The following is a 19409-nucleotide window of genomic DNA, read 5'->3' as shown; positions in this document are numbered from 1 at the left end:
GTAGTTCTTGTTGGTTTTCATTCTCTCTGAAAGAGAGTCTTGATCTTTGGCTTGAAAAAAGAGAAAACTGAAATTAATGGTTTAAACATGTAGCTCTGTTTCATCTCTTTCCACATTTCGACAGCCATTAATGCACAGTGACATTATAGGTGAAAGTAAACCAGATTCATCACCCACTCTGTTAAAAACATGGTTGAGATGGCTTAAATGTGCACACTGCATAAGTCTTTTGTTTTATAAACAAGCAGGAATAATGGAAATACAGTAAATTGACATAGCAACTGTCCAAGGCTTCAACACATTGGTGCAGTGCTGCTCTTAATCTTTTGACAGCAGCTTTAGAGGGGTCTGAATATTGCCACAAGCTGCCATAAAGGGGAGGGGACAGAACAGCTGTTAATAGAATATTTTTCTGAATTAATTCCTTAAGTCTGCATTAATGAAATTTGCTTTATTATTAAATGGACTTTTAAACTGTCTTAGACAGAATTTTCTCAGCATTTATTTTTAGTTAGCTGTAGTATTTAATATGTGGGGAACAAAACTTTTTTCTTTTGACCTTTTAATTATTTACCTGTTTGCTATTATTCTATTTTATTTCTCACAGCTGCTCCATATTTTCAGTTACTGACTCTAATCCTCTTTTCAGTTACAGAGTTACAATTACATCATTAAGAAATAAAGTCAGCCAACTGAGAAATGTTATGTTGAACCAATCATTGATGATAGATACACACATTAATTGTGTTCTCTTATTGAGGGAGGTCAGCAACAATTGGGCAATAGATAAGCTGACACTAGCATCAGTGGTAATTGGAAGAGTTGGGAAGAAGGGGAAAAAATTTCCTGTAGAAATCATTATGCTCTACTTAAATGGACTGTCAATTACAAACAAGAAAGCTGGAAGAACCATTTAAAAACTAAAAATTTGAAAAACTTTTTTATACAGCTAAAATTGTATAGCTGTTTGTAAAAATGATATGCTTTAGTGGGCATTTCATTCTCCAGTTAAATGAAAGCTTTTCTTGAAATTGTGTGAGTACTTTTTTAGGTGGTATGAACTTTATTCACCAGTTCTAGGTGCAAAACATAAAAGCACGTCCTTGAATCAGATCTAGAGACGTGTTGCTTTTGTGCTTCTTGCAAGCAATACTTTACCAATTAATTACTATTAATTCTCACTTTGATAGGTTAAATTCTTCGTTGTTGTCTGCTTGGTTACACAGATAGTCTTAGGCTTGGGTGTATTTAAAGTACTGTCCAAGCAGAACAGTCCCAACTTCCTTAAATAAAGGAATCTTTAAAGAATATTCAGTGACAGAAAAAAAAGAAGTGTAAAATGCAAATTGTATCATAAGGACTGTTGCACTATGTTTTTCTAGAATTACAACTCAATATCTCTTTAAATGAATTTGAGTAGAAAATCTTCATTAAGGGTGTGGGTGGGGGAGTGCAAAGATACTCAAAATTTTTAAATGTGTAGAAGAAAGTAATCAAGTAGAAATAGAAAGGAAATTATATACAAGTTTGTATTTGTGATGGTGCAAGGTAGAGACTTAAAAATATCAATATATGCTTCTGAATTCTAAATAGGAACATTTTTACTAAAACTATGTTGTGTACAAACTCAGTTTGTACATCTTTTAACAGCTATTGGAACAATGTGTTTGCTTTATGTTCTCTTTAGATTGGCAGAAATGGCTTGTAAATCTTATCAGATCTACAGGATGTTGGTGCCTATTAATACAAATTTGTCTTTACTGGTAGTTGAATTGGAGAATTATAGTATCTACATGTGCTAATATTTGTTTCACTCAGTCATTCATCACACTTGAAAAATTACTGTTTAACTGCTGAGTTGAAATTTCTTTTTGCTTTTTCCCCCCTCTGCTTTTTCTCCATCAAGGTTATGTGCAGGGGATGAGCGACTTGCTGTCACCTGTCTTGTATGTTATGGAGAATGAAGTAGATGCCTTTTGGTGCTTTGTATCATACATGGATCAAATGGTAAAATAAGGCTTTTTTAGCTCACATAAACAGATAAGCTACAGATAGTATTTGGGGTTAATTTTACTTTATAAAGTTCACTGTATTTTTTGAATTCTTTTAAAGCAGTCATTTTATGTTTGGAGTCAATATGCTTTTGTTGATTGAGGTTGTGGTGGGTTTGCAGTAGTATTGTTGTACAGTACAGGCATATTTGGCTCCTTAAGAATTCCAGAGTAACCATCACAGACAAATTTGTATTTATCAGGAGTCCTCAAGCACGATTTTGTTCACAATAATGGTTTCATTATATACCTGCCTTTTGGGTTTTGTTAAATGCAGTTCAGACTTCCCACAAACTGAAGCTTTTATGAGTTGTGCATGTGGCAAAAGACTGTGTGACTGATAGGAAAGTAAAAGAGAATTTTTTTTGTTTGAGTGCAGTCATGCTGCTGGGAAGTACAGAGCTTAATCAGATTTAAACTATCATTTACTACATACAAAAATGTTAGCAAAGAAATACAGTTCAGTGCTTTAGTTAAACTTCTCAGTAAAAGGCAGACATTTCATTAGATAGAAGTACAGTTAAATATCTATATATTAAGTACCTAAAGGGGGAGAACCACTGTTGCAATAACAAAACTTCTTTTAAAATAGCTGCAAATCTCAAAATTGAGTTAATAAAAGTGACAGTGCTAATGTTTTATTCCATACAGCATCAGAATTTTGAAGAACAGATGCAGGGTATGAAGACACAACTTATTCAGCTGAGTCATTTGCTTCGTTTACTAGACAGTGGATTTTGCAGTTATTTAGGTAGGTGTATTATTTTTGCACAGTAACTGAAACAGCTTCCTGCATTCTGTTCCTCACAAGTGTAAATATAATTCCAATACTATATGAGTATAGGACTTGTAACTTTATAATGCCTAAAATGTTTAAATAATTGCTCCATGCTTATGGAAAATACAAGGTCATCCTGTTACCAATTTTAAAAATATGCTGTACTCTTGCAAATATCTTGATTCTAAAAAGGTCCCACCATCTTAAAAATTAGTAGTGTGAGCATGTGCCTGTGAAGTGTAGGGTTTTTTTTTTCACCTGTTGTCTGAACCAAATTTGATGCTTCTGAAATGTCACACTCTTATTCCTAGAATCTCAAGACTCAGGCTACCTTTATTTTTGCTTCCGGTGGCTTCTTATCAGATTTAAAAGGGAATTTAGTTTTCAAGATATTCTTCGACTCTGGGAGGTAAGGAAATATTTCATCATACAAACTCCGGCAGTTTTTGGACTTTAGAACAAAAAGCATGGATCATTTTGAAAAATGTTTAATACTCTGATAAATTAAAAAAAAAAAAAAAGGATTTAGTACAATGACCTGAGGACATGTTTGTCCCAGTACTACCTCAGCAGCCATGAATATTTGTAACCAACGTATGTAAAGTAATTTATTACCAACTCATTCTGGCTTTATGTTACCGACTGATACTAGAATAACACTGAAGCTAGATATGAATTAGTTGTAATTTGTTACAAAATCTTTCTTCTGAGTTTCTTCTAAACCACCCACTGCGCAAACAAAAGATTAAGAACTGGCTGGAATTACCAGGTGATGTTGCCTGTCTCTCCAGTGTCAAGGAGGGACTGAACTACTTTCAATTTTGGGGCAGCTAGGAAGTGGCTCAGTAGGCTATCTGGGCTGTGTTTGAGAGGCTCTACTAAAGTGTGCCTTTTTATTTTAAATTATTTATAAATTAACCCATAGCAGTTTAACCCATACACAAAAGACATTGCATGTAACATAGGAAATAACTGCACTCACATAACATGTCTCAGCTTATCCACACATGGTGGAATGTCTCCTCTCTATCACGTGCAACTCTGTCACACAGCAATGAAACAATCACTTAACGTTTTCTACCACAATGGTTATGGCTCTAGCTCAGGAAGTGCAAAGGTTGGGAGTTAGCCTCTACTCCAAATTATAAGAAACCAATATCTCTCATTTTCCAATGTGAATGGAGATGGGAGAAACCAGACAAGTGAAGAATCTTTTGATTCCTTTTTTTTGTGATAAAACACTACAAGTCATGAAGCCAGTGGGAACAGGGAAAAAGTGTCTGATGCTTACTAAGTGGTTCATACGAGTCAGAGGACAGAAACAGAGATTCAGAAGAATCCTGAAATTAGCAGATTAGACAGAAAAAGCCCCAGAAGTCCTGGAACCTTGGACTGGAATCTCAGATGGTACCTCTCCTTCATCCCATCCTATGCTCTGCAAGAGTATGTCATAGGGTAATAATGCCTTCAGATGGAGTCCCTCAATTCATGTGCTATTACAAAACTGGACATGAGGTTTGCTCAGCCAAATACCCGAAAAAGTAGTTAATTTCTCTGTAAAGGGAAAAGGCCTCCTGTGCCTATAGCTTGCCTTTGTAAATCCCACATACTTCACTGATACCAGTGGAGCTGGATGGCTATGCACTGGAGAGAAAACAACACACTGTAAGATGGACTGATCAAAGGTGACTCTAGCCTTCACATAAAAATATTAACATAATGCCTTAATTACTTTGTTTTAAAAAGAAAAACAAGATATTCCCTTTCCCATTCCATATCTCCTAGCAAGAAAATTGAATACATGTAGTAAACGTACATTATGATGTGCTATAAGAAACCTACAAGACTTATCATATATCAAAAGGTTTCCATCGTCTTCCTAAGAGAAGAAAAAAGATACTTGAGAGAGAAATATAGTGTGTTTCTTTCCTGTATGTACACATATATACGCCTTAAAGCAGAGGTGATAAAAACATGCTAGCCTGGGACTATAAACTATAAATAAAAATACTGTTGTCATCTACTTAAAAAGAAAAATTAGTCTTTAAAAAATACTGAGAAAACAACATAATACTGGGGGGAAGAGATGAGTGCATCTCCCCTCCCAAATCATTATCATTTATACCTTTGAAGAAGAGAATTCTTCTAGTTTTTTACATATTGGTTTCCTTATTTATGAATGTTATCCATAAACTTTTTTGTCCTCTGGTTGAAATACCACCTCAATACTCTATGCTAGTAAATTCCACCAACTGATGATAAAAAAGCTAAAAAGATTTACTTTAGACAGCTTAAATACTGGTCCTCCTCTTTATGTGACTCCTTTTTCATTAGTGGAAAAAGTGAATAAAAGTATCAACATTATTTTTCATCACACCAGAAACAACATTATTTTTCATTATAGTACAAACTTTATGCATCTCAGCCCTGTTCTTTTCATTACCCCTCTGTTCCTCAGTACATATGCTGTTATATCCTATAAAATACTCCCTCCATTCATCTGAACATTTATTCTGTTCTTCTGAGTTCTCAGTGAATATTGTGCCCACATTTTCAACAATAAACCTGAACTGTTGACACACTTCTCAATTTTCCCAGAACGAAAAATTAAAGACAAAATATTGGTTAATCTTAATTATTTCATCTGATCCCAAGATCACCTAAATCAAAAAAAGATCTCATTAACCCAGAATGATCAGAACTTCAACATTTTGATGTTTTACATAATGTTATGTGGCATCACAAGGCCTTATCATCAAGATTAACAATCTTCTGGCATCATCCTCTTCATGGCTTTGGCTAACACAAACTACGCTGACAGTGCTTCATTCAACCTAATCTATAAAGAATCACCAATACCACAAATTAATCAAACAAATGCTTTCTTTTATCATGAGTTGTTTTCCATTAACAGTTAACTGCTACTCTCCACTTAGTACTTTCACTTAAGAGTATCAGTTGAAGGCTCCTGTCCTAATAATTTTGGACAGCCAATTTATCCAAACCAGCTCTAATAAGTATTTTTTCATGAATTTCGCAAGTTGTTCTTTAGGCTAAAAACATAAGAAATTTACTTAAGAGTAAATTAGATAAGTAACTAAGTCTTTACTTGTGTAGCTGTATCAGAAAGAAAAAGGAAAAAAAGTTACTCCTTCTTATTTTTATATTTTTAGTTTCATACTTATAGTTTAAATGCCGCTTTTTCTTCCATCCTTCCAGCATGTTGTGATGCTGCTGTTACGCATTTACATACATAACCTCAAGTGCGTGCTCTGCTCCAGACTTCGAAAGGTTTATCAGAAATGGTAGCAAACTGTATGGATTTTTTTTGGCAGCAACTTGATGTTAAAACAAATCAATGCACAACTGTGTAGGCAGACTGTGTTTGGTAGATTACAGGCATTTTCATTCAACTGTTATTTTTTATCAGCTTACTTGCATTCCAGTCTTTCTACTGGAGTGAGAGAATGCTTTAACAGAATATTGGTTGTCTGATAAAGAGGCGAAATTTAATTTCTGAACTGGATCTTAGTTTAAAGATTCAAGTTTAATTGCATTCTATTTTGGGTGAACTTTCTTTGGATATCTTTGGGATTTATGCAACTCTGTTTACAGGTTACATGTACTAGTAATGAAAGTTCAAGTATAAGCTCTTGCTCAGCTATAAGGCTTTATTAGATCAATAATGCTGAAAAAAATTTTTTGCTAATGAAGTAAAAAATATTCAGCAGTCTGATTTCTTATCTGCCTTTTTGAGAGTAAATCCATTGTTTTAAATCCATTTATCTGTCAGGGCATTTGTGCAAGCAGACTTTTGCTTCTTTCTGGTTTTGTTGGCAAAATTGTCCTCCAGCTTTCTGCCCACCATACATGTTCTTTTCAAATGCATTTTTTAAAGGTTTTTGTGAATGTACTAAAATACGGTATTAGCACTGAGGTTACACATTTCAGTCCCAGTGAACTCAAGAATGATTGTGTCCTTCCATGGGACCAAAAACTTCAGTTGGAAGGGAATGCCCCCCCCCCCCCCCCCGTACCCGTATGTACATGTCTTCAGAATTGGGAACAACTTTAGCACCTTATTTATAAACACTAGAGCCTTTTTAGCTGTTGCTAAAAAGCAACAGCTGCCAATTCACACTTAATGCAGATACTCTAAACCAATAATTTAATTTAGAGTATCTGCATTACTCTAATGCAGATACTCTGCATTAAAAAACCAAATTATTGCAGATACTTTGTTAGCAAATAATTTGTTAGCTTCACTTACTTCTGTTTCACATGAGTGGAGGCAGAGCCCACATTCACAAGACCACAAGCTCAAGCAGTTTAGTAGGATATAGTGGACAATGGCTTAAGAAGCAGATAAGCATTTGGTGACTCAGACTTGCAATTATCTCTAAAGGGCTAAAAGTAAAATTCCAAATAATTTTACAAATACTTAGTTGCTTTCAAAAACAGCTTATTGTTAGTTAAATGATTTGGCTGGAGGACTTCTATTCTAAGAACTACTTTTCTTTTCAGCAGAAAAGTATGAACATTTCAAATGTGGGGTTTTTATATTTTAACAGGTCATGTGGACGGAATTGCCTTGTCAGAATTTTCATCTTCTCCTTTGTTGTGCTATCCTAGAATCTGAAAAACAGCAAATAATGGACAAGCACTATGGCTTTAATGAAATATTAAAGGTACCAGATTCTTATGCATTAATGTGCTGGTTTTGGCTGCAGTAGAATTGTCTTCCCAGTGGCTAGTATGGGGCTGTCTTTTGGGTACTAAGTTAAAATATTAGTTAACTTTTTAGTTAACTGTGCAGTATGGTTGTGGTTTGTATTGGGGGAGGGAAAGGTGCATACCATTTTCTGAAGGGTTAGGTGTCTATCCTGCGGGCTTTCAAAATGGTTTATTGGATGTCTGTGTTTAGTGATAAGATCATCAATAGATCAAAAATGGTTCTCTCCTCAGATGAGTTATTATATTTAATACTAACCTTTGCTTTATCTTCTATGATCTACTTTATCATCTCTGAAAATGTGAGCTGCAGGGGGAAGTATGTAGGAGGGCCAGATAGTTTGTCACATTTAGAGGCACTATGGATTCCTCTTGCAGACCTTGGATGCTGGTGAAAAGCAGCCGTCCCATACTGTATCTTTGAGTAGCCATTTCTCAAAGCTTATAGACTATGTCTAGCATTTCATAACTTAAGAGGCAGGTTAATAAGGTGATACTAGCAGTGCAGTGCAGTATTAATGTATTTTGGGTGAAACAAAGTTATAATTTATCTCACTATAACTTGTGATTCTATTTTTAGCATATCAATGAACTGTCTATGAAAATCGATGTGGAATATATACTCTGCAAAGCAGAAGCAATTTCTATGCAGATGATGAATTGCAAGGTAAAGATATGTATCTACTGTGAATGTTTATAGACAGGGAAAGTATTTAGTTAGCTGTAAGTGTTCATGTATGACCTGTGAAAGAACTGAATGTCTGGGTACAGTAAAGCATGTTGTCTAGCTTTGCAGTACCTATGTTTGAGAAGTCTGTAAGCAAGAGTAATAGATTTTATAGAGTAATACTGTTCACTGCAGGAAAGTTGAATTGTGCTTTTTGGTTGTGATTTCTCAACTCTCACTAGGTAACCTCACTCCAAGAAATTTGATATTTGGTGTGCTTGAGAAAAACTAGTTGAAAGGTGCATTGCATTGAAAGCATGCCAGACTTATTAGGCAAAAACTAGTGGATCATTCAATAAAACTAATTTCAATAACATGAAGTGTAATTGTAATAGTTGATTAGACTTTAACTTTTGTAATGAAGATTATATTAATCAGGATTAATCAGGAATCAATTCCTGAGTGTGTTCCCTTTGCTGTCTTCTTGAAAAGCAGCTACAGAAAATGTTAACTCTAATGGAAGTATTTCTGAGAGAGATGCTTTCAGTGCAGCTAAATTCAGATGAATGTTTTCTCACATGAATGAGTCCTGGGAATGCAGGATGGACAGAGGGGACTTTGTTAACTTTTTGCATTTAATTACAGTGATTTTTAATATTTCCCCTGCCGCCTCCTTTCTAGGAATTGCCTCAAACAATCAGTGAGATCCTGGGGATAGAGAACAGTTCGGTAACACCAGATTCAGATACTGGAGAGGATGAAAGTGGAGCTGAGTTGGGTTGCCCAACATCACTCTATCAGAGTATCTCAACCCCTGTGATTGCTGCCAACGGGACGAGGGACGGCGCTCAACAGGCGGCTGAGACCCAGAGCCTGACACCTGCCTAATTACCCTTGGTTCCCTTGGAGAAAGACTTTGACTGAGCACATTTTGTTCAAGCACTTGAGAGATGGATATTTAAATTTGGTGTTGATTAAGCTTTAAGGTTGTAAAGAAAATCTGTACTGTAATGCTTTTGCATTAAAGCTTTACAACATGACTCAACTTAACTATTTTTGTAGTTTCTTCTACCAAAATAGCCTTTTGTTTTCAATAACATTCCTTAATATTTTTGTAGCCAAGTGCATTTTCTTTTTGCTGGTAAACTGGAAATGGATGGTGATTAAGAATGAAAGAAATTTCTGCATTTACTGAGCTTTCACACATTGTTTTAAGACAGTGTGAGCTCTTTGATTTAAGCAGATTCACAAAATGCCAGCTGAAGCTGCTGTACAAAATTTTCAAGCTGAAGTGATGCTGATGTGCTAAAGGGAGGATTCTTTTGTAAATGGATTTTCCCTATCTCAAATGTTTACAAAATACTTCTAAGTATTTGTTGCTGGTTGAATGTAGATTTGAAATGGACATTCATACTTGCACAGTTTAATGTCCAAATACAGAATTTTGTGTAATTGGGAGTGGATGAACAGTATATTTTTACATTAACATATCTTCACTTTATATATACATATATATATTTACACACATACACACACTATATACACAATTGTTTGTGAATACTAAAAAGGATAGTTGTATTTTCAATATCTAAATAAACTTGACTGTTCATTCATATGAATCAGTTTGACCAAATTAATGCACAGCTCCAACCTGGGCTCTTTTTCAAAACTTTTCTAACTGAAGCTAACTTTCATGTGAATACATTCTGTCCTACACTTGATGTAATTTTGCAGTTGATACCTTGCAAACTTTACTAATGTTCATACTTGTTAATATATTAACTGATCAATTAACCACTTACACTGTTTTTATCGCAACATTATTTGGAGAATTGATAAGCAGGTTATAAAAAAGCCAACCAACAAACCGCACACCAAAATAGTAATCACAATTAACATTAATGCATTTTTTTGTATCTGCAAAAGGCAGTGAGTTTATTCCATCCCATGCTGATGTCCTTTGACGTTATGTGAAATTTAACATAACTGATTAAGTGTATTCATTATTTGGTAACTATTGTACATATATAAAATAAAAGTCAAAGCTGATTTAGTGTTTTTAATTAAATCATATTTAGAGAAAAAATCTAGTTGTCTGGTTGTTAATGTAAGAACGTGAGACAGAGGGGAGAGCCAGTGGTTAGTCCATGGATATGACATATTTTGTTGGTAATGGAGGGCTGTGGGGGTTTCTGCTTGTTAGTGCAGAGCGGAACACGTCTTTCCTCTCTAGGTAGTTGAAGTATAGCAAGGCTTTCTTTTCTTGTGGAGCAGTTTACTTTTACAAATGTTATTTGTGCCATCTTAAGCAAATACAAGTAATACAATAGGCTTTCATAGATAAATCAAGTTGTTAAAATAATTTGGAAGTTGATTCAACTTCTCTCACCAGTTGTCAGCAAACACTGGACAGCTGAATCAGTTCAGATTTTGGTTTTAATATTGTCAATGTGCTATCTCTCATCAGTTAATAAGAACTTGAGTCCTATGCCGTGAAAGTCAAGGATTCACAGCTCAGTGTTATCTGTAGCCTTTCATTTCCTGCCCAGGAAATTACTGTGAAGCATCATGCCTTTGTTCCTTGGTGAGCATTGTACTTCTTGGCAGTTAATTTAATGTGACATAGAATACAGAAGGGCATTAGAACTTAGATATTCAACACTTTGGTTCAAAGATATTAAGCAAGTTAGTTTCAGTATTTTTTGGAGCACCTAGTTCACTTTGAAGTATACTTGCAAAATGTTTTCCATCAAAAATTATGTTCAATGCAGCTACAGTAGGAGGAGAGAAATGTCTAAGACAGGAATGCAGCAGGCAAGCTGTCAGTTAACTGTGCGTGGTTATTAGTTATTTAGGATGTGCAGCCACAAAAAAACTCTCTTCAAGATACTAAGATCTTGAAGAATGCCATAACTGTCTGAACACAAATATTCAAATGTTTGGGAAAGACATATTTAAGTGGAATTTTGTAATTTCTTAGAATTACAGCTATGGCTGCTAAGAAAATCTACCAGCCCATAAAGTAAAGTTTGCCTTTCCTTTTTGGGTATAATTGTTCATCTTTTCCCTTTGTATTCAGCACTTGGATGTCAAAGATGAGAAGGTTGCTCGTGAGCTAACAGTGAGCAGCTGCTGTGGAGGGCTCAGGGTAGGTAGGCTTGCTCAGCTTCCCAGCACTAAGATAAAAGGCCCCTTACAGCATTCATTATCTATAGTTTCCTTCCTGCTGACAGGCAGCCTTGCAAAGAGTTGCAGGAGGAACCTCATCCTCCACCAAGCTATTCCTGATTGTTTTAGTCTCAGTGGAGACTTCAAAAACACTGTGAGAAACTTTAATCAGGATCATGATGGCTAAAATGCTTTGGGTTGACAGTTCAGGATGTTTAAATTTATTTTGTATTTGAATAACTTAGATTGCTTAGAATTAATAAATGTGAACTAAACCAGAACACAGTTTGGTCACAGTTGTCAGACCATAAAAGAGGCAATACTGGTTTAATTCTTGCAAACCTGTTTTGTTTTTTAATGCTTGACACTTGAAGATAATTATCTTCAGTGGATGAGGTTTAAAACTTCAAATTTTTCAGTCACAGCAGTTCTCCAGTGGTATCTGTTCCAAGGTAAAATTATATTGAAGAAGTTCTTTAAATACATTTTTTTCTCATTTTACCTTTTTGGGAAATTTTATTCATTTTGAAATTACATTCTTGAAGTTATTTTCTACTATTTGTGGGAAAGATGGTAGCTTATAAAACAGAGAAATGGAAATAGCTTACAAAATGGAGGTGGAAATTTCTTGGAAATTTGGACTAATGTGAATGTTTATGAAATGGTTTTGATACTGGGAAGTTAAAAACTATAAAAAGATGATCCTAAGTTACCCACAGTTATCACTTAAAGCTTCAGTTACATTGAATAGTGCCTGTCCTGTTCAGCTAGTAACTGTGTTGGCACCCAGGGAATGTTGTAACCAGTGGCCTTCAATCCTGTGTTGGGTTTGGAGGTTTTGTTTTGGTTGTTGCAGGTAATCTTCATAAGGAATTCAAGGCTATAAATATGTTACAACAGGTCCTGATTGCTTTGAGAATCAGATGTAGAAACACTGTGATAATTTAGCTACAGATCAAAACAAAACCATTGCTAATACATTGTATTAGCAATGGTTTTGTTTTGATCTGTAGTTTAATTCAAATTAAGGTGTTAGTGTTCAACAGAGCCTAGTTTTGTTGCTAACAAGATTTTTCTTAAAACCTTTAATTTTTTCTAGTGGATAGTTTTAAAATGCTTATGGTGCCTCATTAATTATTCTCTTTAGTTCTTCCTTACACATTACTTGACAAAATTCCTTGGCCCCAGTCAGCCAAACAGTGAGGAACTGGTTTCCTCATTACTTTCAAATACATTCTTGAACGCCAAATTAAAGCTCCACTGTTGAAACTTTTCGGAAACCTGTAAGTGTTCTTCAACTTGTTGAGATAATATTTTTGTTCAAAATATGTGAGGCACTTGTTCCTCACTTGTCTAAATCATTTTTTATTACAAGAAAGTTGCCTAACTTGAAAAAAGGATTTTATTTTAAATAATTTAGCATTGAGAATTTGGATTATGAACTAGTTTTGGTATCACTAGCATGATTTATGCATACTACTGTGATGCTAATGAAGCCATACCAAGTATGGAGGTGAATTTCTGTAGGTGGAAGCTATGTTTTCCTCAAAACATTCCCTGTTGGACAGCAGAGATGACAATGCTGAAGAGGTTAGCAATGTTTTAAAAGTGCATCTGTGAATTGATTCATGTTACAAATATAACTGGGAAAAAGCAATTAAGTTGAGTAAGGATTAATAATTTGCTTATGTGTTAAATGTTCCTCTGACTCAATTTTAGTAATTGCACTGATGCAACTTAAAACTGAAGTTTGGGCTGCAGAAGAGTGACTGATAAAAGTTTTACCTGTGGCTGGCTAAATATCTTAAAATATATTTTTCAAATTTTTTTTTTTTTCTGAGTATTTGTTCAGTGACCGGTGCCATCTCTGTGTGAAAGAAGCATGGTGACAGAAGTCAGTGCTTGTTTTACAAGAAAAATTCCATGAGCTGCTCTATGGTGTCTGAGATTAAAGCTGGAAATCCTAACCCTTGGTTCTATCTAGCTTGGTAGTTGGCGTGACCATGAGCTTTGTATGTGAGCACTGATAAGTGATGAGACACAGATACATGACTGAGCACTTAACAGACAGATTTCATATATGTGTGATACTATATTTCATTTAAAGAAGCTTTCAAATGGTTTTGGGGTTTTTTTATGGTGTTAAAAGATAAGTTGTGCTTCATGTTTAGTGGGACTTCAAAATGTGCTATTCAATTAAGTGATATTATTGCAATGCAGGCCTTGTATAAACTAAGCGTGAATTTAAATTTTCATTCAACTGAGGATTTTATTCTTAAACATTTTTAGAGAATGTGCTATTTTTTCATGTTAAATCACAATATCTTTGGCCCAAATTGAATTTTTCTGATGAATTGAAAACAAAAGATATATTGTAGGATGTCAATTTTTACCTCATCCAAAATCAATTTCACAGTTGAATCAAATATATATTTCAAACTTTCTGTGTAATTCAAATAGATGAATTCTATTCATTCCATTCTTCCATTATTCTAGATGGGGTTCTTTTTTGAAAGAATTCAATTATAGTATATATTTTGATTATACATGCTCATGCCTCATACCCTACCTTAACATTAGCTCTTAGACTGTTTCTGCAGGTGTTTCTTGTTATTAACCAACCCCTGCAGGGCCCAGTGTGCAGGGCTGAAACTGCTGCCCAGGCTAGAGCAGTTCAGCAGAAGGTGGTCACTTGTGTCCTCTCAGAGTGTTGCAGCTGACCCTGGCCAGCAGCCATGCACTCACCCAGCCCCTTGCCTTGTCCCCTCTTCCATGGGATGGGGAGAAGAGAAAAGGAAGGCAGGAAGGCTCATGGACTGAGGCAATGAGAGTGTAACAGGAAAAGCAAATGCTTCTCCCACAAGGAAAGCACAAAGAGGATTTCATGCACTACTGGCCATCAGCAGGCAGGTGTTGGTGCACCTCCTGGAGAGCAAGATCTCACCACAGGTTCCTTGGAAAGATAAAGGCCATGCTCATCAATGAAATTGCCATGACCTGCTTCCTCCTGCTTTCCCTGAGCTTTTATTACAGAGCACAATGGCATGTGGTATGGAATGTGCCTTTGGGTCAGCTGTCCTGGCTGTGACTACTCTGGGGTTCGTGCCCACCCCTGGGAAGCAGCCAGAGAACCTCAGCACTGTGCTGTGTTACCAACACTGACCCAGGCACAAACCAAACACATCGCCATACAGGCTGCCATGAGGAGAGTGAACTCCATCCCGGCCTGACCCCTTTGGTGTGATGATTCTTGATGATGAGTGAGATCATGTTAGGAAAAATTCCTTGCTATATTGAAGAGGACACTTTTTAAGCACCCATCCAGATCTGGTGCAAAAAATAGTCGTGTTACATACAACTGGTGTGGAGATGTTCTGTTTTGCTTGCCAAAACTCAGTGAGATGCAACACTAGATTTTTTCCAAAGCACTCTCGGTGTGTGAATTGGTCCAGATGACCTTTAGGTTCCAACAGTACATGCTACCTTTTGGGCATTGGTCTTGGAGAACTTCTACACACTCCTCTGGTTTTACTGCTCCAGTAAGTGATGCAGGAGACCAAGAAAGTCTTTAAAGTTCAAAATATTGGGTTCAGAGACATAATAATTCCTCAAGCAACAAACAGTACTACTATTGTGACCAAAACTTGCAATCCCAGCTCTTAGTGCTCTGCCCTGGGCTGCTGCACCTTTCATGCCATTGTGATTAACTTGTGCAGCATATGGTGAACAACATAAAGGAGCTGATAAATTTCAGGTCGAAATTATCTTAGCCAGATCAATCATACCATGTTTTTTCATCATGTGGTGAATGCCTGCATATATGCATACAACAAGTTTATTAAAATTCCAGATTTGTCATATTGGAAGGCATTTTTTAAAACTTGTCAATAATTGACTAGCTACAGTATCTCCTGTTGGAAGGTATCTCTTGTGCTAGATGCCTGTCTAATCCATTTGCAGGATACCTTTGGAGATTCTGCACTCTATCATGCAAACAAGTTTCAGGTGTTTGTGGATTTCCAGTGCAGATAGAGTGATTGCATGCAGCTGGAGCCTTTCTGTAACTTCTGACTTCCCTCACATGAGGTCAGCCTTCCCTGGTGATTGTGCAGCTGCTTATCTGCAAGCAGCCCTCTGCCCCAGCATCAGTTTAAATTTTGTAACCATTACAGCATTTCTGAGGTAGGTACAGTCTGGGAATTTACAGCTGGGCTCTAAGTGCTCATGTAAATCTTCTACTAAATAGTTTAGGTGTGAAGGTAGATACTTGAGGCTCTCTCTCTGTTCTCTGCACCCTTCCATTTAACTGAACCCACCCCTTTGTATGATTTGTTACTTTCATCTGCACCTGTTTTCCTTATCTCTCCTGTGAGAATGTTATGAGAAATTATTTCAAATGCTGTACTACCATCAAGATGAATGATGTGCATTGTTTTGCCTTGGTCTACAGGACTGTCATAAGAGGAAATGAAATTTACTTGACTCAATTTGTTCTCAGCAAATCTGTCCTGACTGTTTAATCATCTGTTATCTCCTGGATCGTTACAAATAATTTTGGTACTTCTGTTTTCTCAAACAAATGAAATTAGACTGGTCTGTAATTCTTCAGCCCTTCTTCCTCCCCATTATCTTCTTGGAGATTGACATAATTTTGGCCTTTTCCCAGTCTTTTGTCACTTGTTCTTCGCCATAGTTCTTAAAACAGTTATTGATGGCAGAGGTTTAATGAGTCTCCTCTGTAAGTGGTTTCTGTGCTCTCAGTTGCTATGATCAGACTCATCATGAGTATTCTTCAACATTGTTTCATGTTGTTAAAAGCAAAGAGCTTATCTCTCTGCCCTTGCTATTAGTTATGATAGACATCTGGTCACAGTTGATTCTTTAACAAAGACTGATGTAAAAAAAGTACCTTGAATACCTAATACCTAGCTAATTTTAAGGGCTTTCTTTGTTTTGTCCTTTCCTTGTGTTCACTAGTCTGATAGTTCACTTATAGCTGTTGCTGCAGTAATTTTTTTTTTAAAGTTGCTTTTGATGTCCTATATTAATGACTTGGAAATTTGTACCACAGCTTTCATCTATGTGCTATTCTACCTGTATTTGGTGGCTTGGTCCTTGTTTGCATCTCCTATAAGCTCCTCTTCTGAATTGAAGCTAATGATGAACTAAGGACTTATGCTACTACTAGTAAAAGTGTAGTAGAAGACAGCACTTCCTCTGTAATGAAATAGTTTCCTGATTAAACTATGTTTTCACTGGAACAGGGAAAGAACTGTCCTTCTGCTCTAGGTTCCCTCTTCTGCTCTAGGTTCCCTCTTCTTTGCTCTTGTAATAACTGAATTTATTGAAATCCTTTTTCTTTTTTCTCCTGAAATAGTTTCTGCCTTTTTCTTAGAACCTTTCTTTTGCTGAAAATTGTGAATTTGCTTCATGTTCATTATATCATCTGTGTTCCCAGGTCTTCCTAGCCAGTTTATCTTTTAGTAGATATCCTTGCCCAATGGTTGTTAGTTGGTTAAAATCCCCTCAGCGTTAAAAGAGGATGGTTTTGATGGTTGCTTGAAAATCCATATCTTCGTGACTTAAAAATTAAGTGTACATTGTCATCATAGATTTTTCAGCTAGATTGCTCAGAGAATTGGACTTAGGAGAGTGTGTGTGTGTATCTCTATAAACAGAAAGAGATTGAACATCTTTCTTTGTTGAAAAAGCTCCTTTGGTTAGTCCACTTGTCAGTTGTTTCATAAAGTCCTTGTTTTACCAACAAAATTGTGATTTGAAAAGGTATTGGGACTTCTATTTTCTGCTTGTGTCAACATCTCTTACATTAATAATTAGCACATCTGTTCTCTGCCCTGCCTTTTTGACCTGACAGTGAATAATGGTGGTTACATTTTAGATCCTTGTGGAGGCCATCTTTCTCTATGCTTTTTTGATACCTTTCATAACTTTGTTTCTTTCTCTGTCCTGCCCCATGATGACTTGAGAGTTCTTTTTCCTGCTGTAGTGTGCCTTGAGACAAAGACTTGGTGATCTGGGAGAGCCAGGGCTAAATTTGAATAGTTTTTTGGCCAATACTAGCTGCTCTGCCCTGTTAATTTCACCCTCCAGTTAAATCAAGCTATGGTAAATGTTACAGATATTTTTAAGGAAAATATGCTGAAATATGGCAGTTGATATCCCCCTGAACTGGGGATAAAATGACTCAAACATTGAAAACATCTCACAGATTTTCTTTAGATTTCAATTTTCACTTGAGAATTCTGCAAATTTTTAAGCTTAAAAAGTGCATAGCTGAGGACTTCAGGCAACAGTGACTCTGCTATCTCATGAGAGGAAAAAAAAAGTGTGTGTAAAGTCAAGAGGACCTTGCAGTTTCTGAATTCTGATTATAGGTGATGAGGTACCTTTCAGTAACAAGAGTAAGCTTATCCATTTCTTACTGTCAACATTAACTCTGTTTCCCAAGATGAAATAGCATTGCTGAGTGACACTCTGACATGCTCTAGATCAGGTACTTTTGAAGAGTTGCTTTGATGAACTTCTAATTTTTTGGTCAGTAATTTTAAGAATTTACTTAGTCTAAATATACAGCACTGTAAACTGTAGAAAAGTAAGTTGAGCTCTCAACAAGATTTGTAGTTTAGCAACATTCCCAGAGCCATATACCAGTTCTGTACAGCAGCTAGAACAAAGAAGAAATAAACCTTTCCAGTCCATAAATGTCTTTTGATCTGGTTCTGATATGGCAAAGTCCACCTACAAAATACAAATTGCCAAAGGAGAACTCCGTTCTAGGGAGAAGAATCTCCCTGTGGAACACATGGGCAGACAGCATAGGTGAAACAGCTGAAGTACTGGAGTCCTCCTACCTGTTATTAACACCGGCTGATAGAATGCACAATTGTTTGTTTTGCATTCAGGAGTCTTGCTGAAGAGGTTATGAGGGACAAAACCTTTGCTGTGCTCTGGTTACTGCATGGAGGGGCAACAATAACAAGGCTCCAGAGCAGTAGGGTCATTAATTCGTATGATGTCCCAGCTGCAGAGCCAGGATCTAACACCAGATAAAATCATGCTCTGTCCTGCCTGTAGGTGGAAAGGCAGCCCAGTCATGTTTGGTTTTGTCACTGGAGCATTCAGAAAGTGCTAAGCAACCTCCCTCATAAATTGTTCAACTGCAGGAACCGTGTCTGTGTATCTCATGCAGAGCAGATAGGAATATCAAAGTCCAAAGACACCAGCTTGCTTTCCTATAATCAAAAGTAATGAGAAAACAGGACAAGGAACATCTCTTGATAACTTAGGATATGAGACTGAGCTAATAATACGTGTGGCCATGTGCAGCCAGCTGTTGCACTCAGCTAGTTTGCCTCTCTTTTGGGAGGCTCAGGGCGAGTCACCGATGGTGCTTTTCAAGGGGAAGTGGTTAGTTTCTCCTGCCTGGCATGTTGGAACGGAGAAAACTGAGTAGGTATTTGAGGGAAACTGACATAGCGCTCCCAATTCAGATGTGCTGTCAGGTAACCTATGTATTCTAAGGATGTTGTGGAGAGGTTTTGGAAGATGAAAGAAATGAGGAGGAGCTGGGATGGCAGGTGACGGTGGCACGTCACAAAATGAATGTTACAACGAAAGAGAACTTAGAAATCCTAAATTTCGCAGGTAAATTTGGGAGATGGTGTTCCTTTAACCCTGCAGTCAAGTTATAGTTTCAGCAGTTGCCTTCTGCTCACTTAAAGGGAGAGAGATGGATTTCTACATCAGAGCATTTCTGGCTATCTCTGCACAACTCCCCTGTGCTGAAGCTCAGCTCCTGCAGTTCTCTGCCGTGCTGTCCCCACGCTCTCGAGCCTGTTGCTCCCGGGGCCCTGAGCCCTGCCGTGCCGTGCCTTGGTGCCGCGGCGGAGGCACAGGCCGGCCCGGACGTGCCCGGCTCGGCCCGCGGTAGGCGCAGGTGTGAGGGGAGGGCGAAGGAGCCGCCAGGAGCAGCCCCAGGCTGGGTGGGGACAGC

General features: G+C 36.9%; 1 protein-coding gene across 4 annotated transcripts in view; it reads left to right on the top strand.

Annotated features, from left to right (window-relative positions):
• Nucleotides 1-10276, top strand: part of TBC1D15 (TBC1 domain family member 15) — a 35836-nt gene extending 25560 nt beyond the window's left edge. For 3 of the 4 annotated variants that reach the window (XM_071423416.1, XM_071423415.1, XM_071423418.1), the window contains 6 exons: nucleotides 1907-2007; nucleotides 2703-2802; nucleotides 3141-3238; nucleotides 7401-7517; nucleotides 8141-8227; nucleotides 8909-10276. In XM_071423416.1, the coding sequence (XP_071279517.1) occupies nucleotides 1907-2007; nucleotides 2703-2802; nucleotides 3141-3238; nucleotides 7401-7517; nucleotides 8141-8227; nucleotides 8909-9115 (710 nt within the window). In that variant the 3' untranslated portion in view covers nucleotides 9116-10276. The remainder of the gene's footprint in view (nucleotides 1-1906; nucleotides 2008-2702; nucleotides 2803-3140; nucleotides 3239-7400; nucleotides 7518-8140; nucleotides 8228-8908) is intronic. The other variant, XM_071423417.1, reaches the window with a different exon arrangement.
• Nucleotides 10277-19409: the final 9133 nt, after the last annotated feature.

The sequence above is a fragment of the Agelaius tricolor genome, unplaced genomic scaffold (genome assembly GCF_023055355.1).
Source record: "Agelaius tricolor isolate 1412-34295 unplaced genomic scaffold, bAgeTri1.0.p SCAF_3, whole genome shotgun sequence".
NCBI lineage: Eukaryota > Metazoa > Chordata > Aves > Passeriformes > Icteridae > Agelaius > Agelaius tricolor.
Note: the sequence above shows the minus strand (reverse complement) of the source record. Positions and strands in the feature narration are given on the sequence as shown.